The sequence below is a fragment of the Elephantulus edwardii genome, unplaced genomic scaffold (assembly GCF_000299155.1).
Source record: "Elephantulus edwardii isolate Elephantulus edwardi_28Jun2011 unplaced genomic scaffold, EleEdw1.0 scaffold00235, whole genome shotgun sequence".
NCBI classification, from domain to species: Eukaryota; Metazoa; Chordata; class Mammalia; order Macroscelidea; family Macroscelididae; genus Elephantulus; species Elephantulus edwardii.
Window position 1 is genome coordinate 127751 of NW_006399985.1, and position 11416 is coordinate 139166.

The 11416-nt window shown below is 44.0% G+C and overlaps 1 protein-coding gene across 1 annotated transcript in view; it reads right to left on the reverse strand.

Annotated features, from left to right (window-relative positions):
- LOC102872652 (chromosome unknown open reading frame, human C5orf34) overlaps positions 1 to 11416 on the reverse strand; it is a 54693-nt gene that overhangs the window by 24262 nt on the left and 19015 nt on the right. The window contains exons 6-7 of the mRNA XM_006898605.1: positions 4421 to 4512; positions 3078 to 3147 (exon numbers count right to left, since the gene is read on the reverse strand). Coding sequence (XP_006898667.1) covers positions 3078 to 3147; positions 4421 to 4512 — 162 coding nt within the window. The remainder of the gene's footprint in view (positions 1 to 3077; positions 3148 to 4420; positions 4513 to 11416) is intronic.

Below are 11416 nucleotides of genomic sequence, written 5' to 3' on the forward strand. Positions count from 1 at the left end.
AGCGCGGGTGGTCGGAGGGGCCAGTGTCCGGAGTGCGGGTGGTCCAGAGAAGGACATCTCTGCTTAGTTTGTTGTTGCGTTTAGGTGCCATCTAGTCGACGACTCATAGTAACCCTAAGAACATTGGCTCCGAACATTGCCCTATCCTGAGCCAACCTCACTGTCTCTGACACACCTGACCCCACTACCACAGTCTAGGGTCTTCCTCCAGAACTACCTTCCATCCTTCCAAGCATCGTGTCCTTCTCCAAGGACTGCACATTCTACCTGGTTCTGACTCAAAGTCAGAACTTGAATTCACTGCAGATAAATTGGTTCTGACCTGTAAGGCTATACGTTATCATGGGAAGAGACTGCCCAACTTTCTCCCCAGGAACCTGGCCACTTCTTGGCCTTTGCGTCAGCATTGCAATTCCCTAAAGACTATGTCGGCATAAAGGGTCAGTTACAAGGAGGAAGGCCCTCAATGAGACAGACTGACAGAATGGGCTCAATAGAGCTCCGACTGTGAGGACAACACAGGGCTGGACACTGCTTTACTCTTTTCTACACAGGCTCACTATGCGATGGAACCAACGCAGTGGATGGCCCTAACAGTGAAGGACACTGAAAAGTCCATGCACTGCTAGAAAAGCAAAAAAAGTGCCTTGGAAAAGTACAGTCAGACTCCTCCTTAGCTGTGACGATGGCGGGAACGCCTAACGCCATTTAGGCATGTTATCCGGTGGGACCAGTCCCTGGAGAAGGACGACATGCCCGGAGAAGTAGAAGCAAAGCGGGAAAGTAAAGGGTCAGTGCTGATGGGAACGCCAGCGCCGCAGTCACCATGAAGAAGGCGCAGAACCACAGGGCCTCTTTCTGCTCTAAGAGGACTCAATGGCACCAAAGAGCAGCAGGCTGTGAGGAGGGCCAGTCACTGGGAAAAGACATGCTGGGAAAGAAGGATCAGAGGCAGAGGAAGCTCCTCCAGGAAACAGATGGACATGGGGCCTGTGACAGTGAGCCTGAGCATGACGGACATCCTGATGACAGTGCACGCTGGAGCGAGGCTCCAATCTGCTGTTAATGGGGTTACTGTGAGTTAGGCTCGACTCAAGGGCACCCACCAGCAACAATAAAGCAACAATCCCTGGCTTTGCCTGCCTCCATTACAGGATATAAAAGGGGGGGGAGAGACCTAACAACTGTGTATAACAAGGTATGATACAGAAGCCTGATGTTGAAGTATTCTTCTATTGTTGTTGTTGTTGCTATGTGCCATTAAGTCACTTGAAAGTCATAGCGACCCTATGTACAACAGCCCTAACCCTGCTCTATCCTGTACCAATCTCACTGTCTGACACACCTACCCCCAGTACCTCAGTCACTGAATCAATCCATCTCATTGAGGGTCTTCCTCTCTTGTGCTGTCCCTGTACACTTCCCAGCATGACATCCCTCCCCACGGACTGGTCCCACCTTGCAACATGTTCAAAGTATGTCAGACAGACTCCAAGGAGCAGCCTGATTTCACCCTCTGTAGGATGAATTTATTTGTTCTCCAGGCAGTCCATGATATATTCACTACTCTTCTCCAGCACCACAGCTCAAAGGCATCAATTCTCCTATTGTCCCTAGTCTTTGTCCAGCCTTCTGATGCATAGCAAATAATTGCAAAGACCATGGCCTGGATCAGGTTACACCTTAATCTCCAGACTGACATCATTGCTTTTCAGTACTCTGGAGAGGTCTCTGACAGCAGACTTTCACAGAACAATTGGTCTTTTAATTTTCTAGCTGCTTGTACCAAGACTGTTGATTGTGGAGCCAAGCAAACTGAAACCGTTAACAATCTCCATCTCTTTACCATCTATCATGATGCTGCCAATCGGCCCAGTGGTGAGAATCTCTGTTTTCTTGCTATTATATTTAAGACTACAGTCCTTAACCTGCAGCAAGCGCTTCAGGTCTCCTGAGTTTCAGCAAGCAGCGTTGTGTCATATGAATAGTGCACACTGTGGATGTCTCCCACCAATCCTGATTCCACATCCCTCCTCACAGAGCCCAGCCTCCCAGATCATCTGTTCTGCATATAGATTGGAAAGGCATGGATGGAGATAGGACACAGCCCTGGTGTAAATCCTTCCCAATTTTGAACCCTGTTTTCTTGCTCCATTCTGCTGACTGCCTCCTGGTCCAAGTATAAATTTCACATAAGCACAATCAAGTGGTCTGGGATTCCCATTCTTCTCAGAGTTAGCCGCTTTTCACTGTGATCCACACAGTCAAACGTCTTTACATAGTCAATGAAACACAGTTAGACATTCCTTTGGTACTCTCTGCTTTCAGCCAACATTACCTAGAATATCCCTAGTACCACTGTGTCTTCTAAATCCAGCCTGCACTTTAGGCAGTTCTCTGTTGATGTGCTGTTCTAATCATTTTGGATAATTTTCAGCAGACTCTTGCTTGCATGTGATATCAATGATGTTGCCGATAATTCTTCTGGTATTCTTTGCTTTCAGCCAGGACCCATCTGACATCAGCAAAAATATTCCTTGTGCCACCGCCTCAGCTTCTTCTAAATTCAGCTTGAATGCTGGCATTTCTCTATGTACTGTTCTAACCAATTATTTTAATTTTTTTTAAAAAATATTGGTTTGCATAAAACATATATATGTATGTATGTGTGTGTGTGTGTATATATATATATATATAGTGTTTCATTCATGTATGTTGTTTCCACATTCCTTCATTCACATTGTGTTTCTTATGATTATTTCCATGCATTGTATTTCATAAAACCAATCATCACTGATCTATGCCCACCATCACCCCATCTTTTTAGGTTTGTTCTAGCCATTTTTTAATGATCTTCAGCAGTATTTTGCTTGCATGTGATAATAACATTGTTTAAGAATGTCCACATCATTTTAGAGTACCTGTTTTGGAATGGGAACAAATATGGATGCCTTCTAGTCAGTCAGACAGATTACTATTCCCCAAATTTCCTAAGTACAGCTTAGTTTAAGGCAGTATAAATTCAGGAGACTAAGTACAAACAAAAAAATATCTCACTTTTAATAAGTTTAACATACCATCTTCCAACAGCATATACGATAGTTATGGCTTAAAGAAAGTTGCATCTTGGCACAATGTTGAAGAATCCTATGAACAAGAAAAATAATAAACAAATATCTGCAAACAACTTTTTTAAAAAAATTATTTTATATTGGTTTCCATACAAAATTGTTATAGATTGTTTCACACTTTCCCTCATTCACACTGTGTTTCAGACAGTCATTCCCATACACTGTGTTTTATAAAGGCAGCCAGTACTGAACTATGCCCACCATTAACCGGTATTTTCAGGTTCCCCGATGCATCTTTCTTATTTCCTTTACTCCCTCTCTCCACCCACCAAATTATGCCACCCTGTGATTTGCCCCTTGTTCACCCTCACCCCTCTGTTCCCACCCCTTCCATTTCCAACAGCCCTCTGTCAACGTCATGTAAAATTTTAGACTGTTAGCGACCCATTTCTCCTCTCTTGCCTGACCCATTTTGCTCTGGAAATTCCCGCGCTTCTCCTGCTGCTTCCCTCTGTGCTAATCTCATTCATTTGGGTCACCGTTCTCATTTCAGCACAGAAATGACTCTAAATGAAGATACTTCTCAAGAGGTGACGGATTCACAGTGCCTGGGAGCCAGAAGTGGTAAAGTGGTGAGCCAACAGTCGCTTGGAAATCCCATTACAAATTCTCCTTCAGGTGTCCCGTGGAAGTGGCTTAGACAAACAGTGAGAACAGCAGGCCACTTTCCTTCTAGGTGTCAGCAATTAAGACTTAACCAAAGAATCAAAACACACTTCATCTTGTGTACACTCAAAAATTCTCGACTCAAAAAAAAAAAAATTCTCGACTCCTCGAGAGGTCCTAATCACTTAATTCACCGGCATTGAGTTGGAAGCAACTCATAGCTGACTCTCCAGGGGTTCTTCACAGAGTAGAAATCACACAGGGGAGTCTGCCCATCTTTCTCCCATAGAGCAGTTTGTGGCCACCAGAGCTCATTAAAGAGAGTAAAGAAACAGGACATTTGAAACATACCACCAAATTCCCAACTTAATTCCAAAGACCAGTAATGCTGTCACGTTCAGCCTGAAAAAGGGGCTTAACTTCCTACCGTTCATTTGCTCTCACTGCACAGAAATTTAGATTGTACTTATTTAAATATAAAACCCAAAATCCTCTTACTGATATTATAAAAATTACCTTATTTTATAATTAATGAAACTTTTAGACCTAGGAAAGTTGACAGACTTTGCCAGACGTGTATTCTGACTGTACCTGTCAGTTCTTAACCTTACACCTACCCACTTGGAAAAGTAGCAAGGTTTCAGACACGTAGCATTTGATGCCGATGAATGTAAAAAACTTACCCCATCGCCTGTTGAAGCAGAGAGCACACAGAAAAGGGCCTTCCAGGTCTATCTGGAGGAAGATTATTCACCGAATAAGTTTTCTCTTCTCTCTGAAAATTTGTTTGAAATGAAAGCAATCTTATTCATGATTAACTGTGAGTATTACTCCTTAGCTCTTTTTCCCTTGGTGGCACAGGCAGTTCCAGCATTAACCCAAAGACTGCAGCTCTCTGAGGAAGGAGACCGCAATCTTGGTCCCACGTGATTTCCAGTCTCTGAAAACCAAAAGAAGGGCCAGCGAGGAGGGGTTCCCATTCCACGGCAATGAGTTAATTTGTTCTTAAAATCTGTCTTCACGTAGTGACAAAGTAACTCGATCTCCACGTTCCTAGAACGTTGCCTTGCTAATCAACAGGCTGTGCATCTCCAGTGGTTCAAATCCACTAGCAGGTCTGAGGGGCAACCAGTCTCAGAAGCACAACAGAGGCTGCTAAGAGGAGGAACCAACTGCGGGGCAGGGTTTGAGGTTTGTTCTGATTCTGTTCATGTTTGTTTTAGTTTGAAAGCCGATAAAATATGTATTTTGTAAAGGTATTTGGTGACGTTTCCCCTTTTTATAAAGTGTGAGATTCTTCTTATTCATTCAAAAGTTTGATTGACAGTCTATAAGTCACTGCCCAATGACTTGGGGGTAAGTAGCTTTAAGATAACTTAGTGGAATGATCTGGAAAAGGGTCATAAGAATGACTGCATAACTGAAGAAATATCATTGAGGTGTATGTGCTGGATTGGCCCATGTTTTGCTGTATTTACTTTCTCTACAATTTAAAATATCAAATCCAACACAATACCAAACAACACAACAGCACAGTAACACTACACACCTTCACACAAAATCACAACATGATACACACACACAAATACAAAACCTATGCACACAAATTGCTGCCCCAAATAACCAAATTTAAAACACATTAGCTGGAATACTTATCACTGAAAAAACTCCAAAGCCACAGTCAACTCCCTACAAAGAAAACCGAAGCTATAAGGGTGTTCCTTACTTTAATTGGGGTTTGGGTGAAAGTTCACAGAGCAAATGACCTTCCCATTCAAGCAGTGGCCCTGTTTTGCTTGATGGCAGTGACTATACCACCACATTATAACTGCAGCCCACTCCCTCCTCCCCCAAGACCCTGACGTCTCTCCATCCTTCCACCCTACCTGTCCTGCTGTCTGGGCTTGACCCCTCGGCAAATATTGCATGCCTTATACTCATGGTTCATCAGTCTCTGTATGAGTCCCTCCCTGCTGTTGCTGTTCTCTTTAGTGTATATTATTTGGATGCAAGTGGAACCAAAGAGGTGAATTAGGCTCAAAGAGTGGCCCAGAGCCAGTCTCAGGGGTCCCAGCAGGTCTTCCTGCTACCAGCAAACCTGCAGGGCTTTCCTACCTGTAACCCTATAACCTCATGAAAGCAGACCATGAATTTTCCTCCACCGACCTGCTGGGTGTATCAAACTCGAACCTTCCAGTGGAGTCGAATACAGACTGTTGGCCCCACCAGGGACCTTAGATGACAAGATCGGCTCTATGAGCTTCAACAAAGTGTAACAGAATACACCATTTTCTTTTATTTAATTAGTGGGAGAATTATGGCTACAATTTACAGAAGATGGTATTATTTATACATTCTCAGGATTGTATGTCGGGAAAAAACCCCAACAAACCCCAAAAGGTCATTTTGTTATTCCTTCAGGGTTTCCTCTCCTCATCCTTTAATGCTAGTGATTCTCAGGACTCTGTTCCCCACCATTTTTTTGCGTTTTTATATTTTTTGCATTTCATTCCCCAATTTCTTCCTGAATAAACCCAGCCACAGTCACAGTTGTGTTCATAATACACATAACAGCTACAGGGAACATGTACTGGACACTTTGTGCTGACAGTATATGATGGACACTATGTTGTGCGTTGGATTATCTCCTTTACTTCCCAAAATAATTCAGACAGATAATAATGATTAAAGTCTTTTTGTAGATACGGCAGTTGCAGTGAAGCGTATTATGGTAGAGAGAGCTATTAAACTACAAGAGTGACTCCCGACCCACCGTCTACCATTTCTGAAAGACGACACGTTTAGAGTCACGCAGATCTGGAATTAAACTGCAGGCGTGACCATACAGCCAGGCCCATCACACAACCTTTCTAAGTCTCAGTGCCTGAGAAATGGGACCCGACTACCTTCCAGGTTCTCTTGCGGATTCAGTTGCATAACACATACGTAAAGTATGCGTCAGACCCCACAACACAACAACTTCCATTGCTAAGCACTGGTCGCCACAGAAACAGTCTGTTGCTACTAGAACAGAGTCTCATGCCAGGAGGGGGTGTAAGTTTTACTCACCTATGTCTCTGCAGCTCTGGGAGCAGCTCTGAGGATCTACTGGGAGGGAGATGCCCGCTTAACCCAAAGGCTGTGCGTCTCTCATGGTGTGACTCCACCAGAGCCCCATGGGAGAAAGATGGGCAATCTCCTCCGCCGTCACTTCCAGCCTTGGAAACCCAGGAGGATGCTCTAAGAGCCAGCACTGACTACAGCATTGGAGAAGACCTAAGAAGACTCAATGTCTTTGAACTATAGTGTTGGAGAGGAGTGTGGGGTACCCCATGGAACATCAACCTGAGGGCTCCTGACAGACATGGATGCGGAAACTTCACCCACTTCCTGTGTGCATGGAATCAGGAGGGGCCAGGCCTTAGAAAACGCCATCATGCCGCGAGGGAGACAGTCAACAGGCTAGGTTAGAAGGTCACTGTAACACTCGGCTGAGAATGAAGAAGATGGTGAGAACGGGACACGACGGGACAAGTCCCCTTAATCCAACTAGCATTCCGACACACACACACACACACACACACACACTAACCTCTCGGGACAAAGGTGAAGATGGGGAGGATTGCAGCCATTGCAGAAGGAGAATGAAGCTAACTCAACACCCAATCAAAACACACTGACTGGAATACAAAGGGGAAACAAAGAAGGACTAGAATCTGCAATATGGCCTTGGTGACAGAAAAGAGGCAGATCACATGACAGAATATTACGAAATCAATGATTTATTCACTGTAAATACTTAAAAAACAACAACAACACAAAAAACCAATCAAAAACCATGAGTGGAGACTATATCCATCGACCTTCCCTCATGTTGAATCATATAGACATCTGGGGAAACAGATACTGGAAAAACTCAAATTATCAGCAGTCAAAACCAGGCCAAGGGCTGGCTTTGAAACAGACCATCAGTTGGTGTTTTCATGTGCCATCGAGTTGCCTGCGACTCACAGCAACCCTTCTTGTACATTAGCTCTGAAAGCTGCCCTGTCCTGAGGTAATCTCATCATCTACCAGACTTAATTCCATTGCTCCAATTACTGAGTCAGTCCATCTCGTCCTGGAGTTTCCTCTCCTGCGCTGTTCTTTCTAAAGCATGATGTCCCTCTCTAAGGACTGGTCTCTCCTGGCCACGTGCCCAAAGTATGTGAAACAGAGCTTCAAAATCCTTGCCTCCTGGGAGCAAACTAGTTCCATCCTCTCCAGGGCAGACCTGTTTGTTCTCCTGGTGATCCACAGTAAGTTCAACACTCTTTTCCAGCACAACTCAAAGGCACTGATACTTCTTCTATCATCCTTATTCGTCACAGAACTGGGGATAGGCCCTGCAGAGAGATCAACTCACCTCCCTTGGATGGGGAAACAAACACCTACTGCTCACCCTTCACCTTCCAAGCGCCATATTACTTCTTTGCTTTTCAGGTGCGAAGTACTGGCCCTTGCCAGCTCAGCCAGACTATCAATTACTCATGGGAAAGTTCAAATTGAAATTAAAGAAAAACAAGTCCGTGAGAATCAAAATAAGGCTTTGAGTATATTCCAACTAAATGAAAAAAAACATTTCAGAAACAGATTTGAGATGCTGAACACTAATGACCAATGATCTGACGAGTTGTTGGGGGACAGCAAGGACATCATCTCTGAGAAGGACTGATAGTTGTACTAATAGGACTTGACAGCCAGAGTGCTCTCTGGAGGCAAGAATGATGAGGCTTCACCTCACATACTTTGGACATATTGCTAGAAGGTGCTATTCCTTAGAGAGGGACATGATGCTGGGAAGGGTGGAGGGTCAGTAAAGGAGAGGAAGACACTCAACCATGTGGACTGACAACGGTGACTGGAAGTGTGAGGATGGTGCAGGAGGGACTGGGTTCAGATCTTTTGTTTATAAGGTCACTATGAGTCATATTTGACTCGACTCGACGGCACCTAACAATAACATTAGAGAAAATGTTTCTTGATGTTGTCTTCTTAATGTTGAACTTCAGTCCATATTGAAGACTACAGTCCTTGACCTCCGCAGCAAGCGCTTCAGGTCCTCCTCACTCTGAGCAAAATGCAGGCTGTTGATGAGTCTTCCTCCAATCCCGAGGCCACATTCCTCCTCATAAAGACCACCTCCTGAGTGATCTGTTCCCCATACACACTGAAAAAGTATAGCAACAGGATGCATATCTGACACACTCCTGATTTTGAACCAGTGTTTCCTTACTCTGTTCTGATGGCTGCTTCCAGGTCTAAGTTTTGCATGAGCATAATCAAGGGTTCTGGGATTTCCATTCCTTTCCAGGTTAGCCACAATCTGTGTGATCTTCACAGTCACTGGCAGCACCATGATAGATGGAGAAGAGATTCTGAGGTTGTAAACAATTTCAGCTTGCTTGGCTCCATAATCAACATGTTTGGCACCAGCAATCAGGAAATCAAAAGACAAATTGCTTTGGACAGTCTGCCATCAGAGACCTCTCCAAAGTGCTAAAGAGCAATGATGTCAGTTTAGAGACTAAGGTTCACCTGATTCAGGCCATGGTTTTCACAATTACTCGCTATGCACTGGAGATGGTCAATGACTAAAGATGATAAAATAATCAATGCCTTTGAGTTGTGGTGCTGGAGAAGAGTACTGAACATACCATGAATTTACCAAGAGAACAAACAGGTCTGTCTTGGAGAGAGTAAAACCGAGTTTCTCCTTGGAGGCTAGGTTTTGAAGCTCCATCTCAAATACTTTGGACATGTGGCCTTGGAGGCACCAGTCCTTGGAGAAGGACATCATGCTTAGAAGGGTAGAGAGAAAACACAAGAGAGGAAGACTCCAGATGAGACGGACTGACACAGTAACTGGGGTAATGGGGTAGGTGTGTCAGAGACAGTGAGACTGGCTGAGGACAAGGCAGTTTTCAGCTACTGTGCACCAAGATGCTACGAGTGGCAGATCATTTGATGGCACATTAATAACAATTACAGAAATTATTAAATTATATAATTATTAAAATTATTACATTATAACAATTATTAAAAACAATTCTAGAAAGCCCACCTATGCCTTGTGGATTTATACCGGTTGCATTTTTTCCCCTATTTCTTTATGTCCAATATTGACATACAGAAATACATATTATTTTGTCACACACTTGCCCAACCTGCACCATCAGCACCATCTTCATACCCAAGCCCGTGGTCAGTCACTGTGTCGGTCCATCCCTGAGGGTCTTCCTCTCTTTCGCTAACCTTTCCAGGACAATGTTATCACAAAAGGTCATTACAAAGACAGAGAAAAGACCAAAATGGATGTCAGAAGAGATACTGAAACATGCTCAGAACAAAAAGAAACCCAAACAGTGGAGAGAACACTGAAGTAAGAAAGCCGAGGGGATTTCAGAGAGCAGTACAAGAAGACAAAGCAAAGCCTGGAATGGAAGGTGCAAGGAACTGGAGTCAGAAAACCAGAAGGGAAGAACACGCGCAGCATCGCTCAAGCTCGAAGAATGGAAGTACAAGTTCAAGCCTCGAGCTGTAATAATGATGGATTCTACTGGCAAAATCGTGGATGATGTAGGAAGCATCAGAAAATGATGGAAGGAATACACAGTCACTGGTTGACAAAGAACCGTTTCAGGAAGCTTTAGGAAGAATAAGATCAAGAACCAATGGTAATGGAAGAAGTCCAAGCTGCACGGAAGGCACTGACAGAAACAGTCAGGCCCAGGAATTGATGGGACACCAACTGATGTGCTTCAACCAGCAGACGCAGCCCTGAAAGTCACCAGTCCATACAGATAAATCAGAAGACAGTCTGCTCATCTTACACACCGCATGGGCTCAGGAGAGTCCCTAACAGAGAGCGAAGGGGTCAATTAATATTTACTGGGGGAGGGGAAATGAATACTTTCACAAAAGAATTTAAAAATCTGCTTCCGTATATACCAAAACATTTATGAGTGAAATGATACGCTATTTGGGATTTGCTTAAAAACACAGAGGATGCGGTAGGAAGTACCTGGGGGTTCACTCGATTCCTTTCTCTATTTCTGTATGCATCTGAAACCTCCATAGTTTAAAACCAACATAAAAGCCCTGCTCTGTTTATCTATACCTCCTAGAAGCTCTGATGACTTCATCATTTTTCTCGAGGTTCACTATGCTCCTGCAAAGCACTGTGTGAGCCCTGTAAGGTCAGACGTGAGCTAGAGCACAGGGTTTTAAGACTCCTTAACAAAGTGTCCACGTAATGGCATTACTGACAGGTGCCGTCGGACAACACATCTCAACCCTGTTCTATCGTGTGTCACCCTCACAGTGTCTGATAAACTCAAGTCCACTGCTACAGTCACTGTCAGTCCACCTGGAGGAAGGTTTCCCTCTTTCAACAACCTCCACCTTTCTAGTGTGAGATCCATCTCCAAGAAACAGCCTCTCCTAGCAACACGGTCAAAGGATGTGAGACAAAGCTTTACCATCTTGGCCTCCAGGAAGCACTCTGGCTGCACATTCTCTAAGATGTAGCTGTTTGTTCCTTTTTCTTTTTTTGGGAGAGGAAGCACTTTATTAACCTTTTTCACATTTTATTCCCAGGGTTCTTTATCTGTCTGATTTCTTGGTCATCCATGGGACAT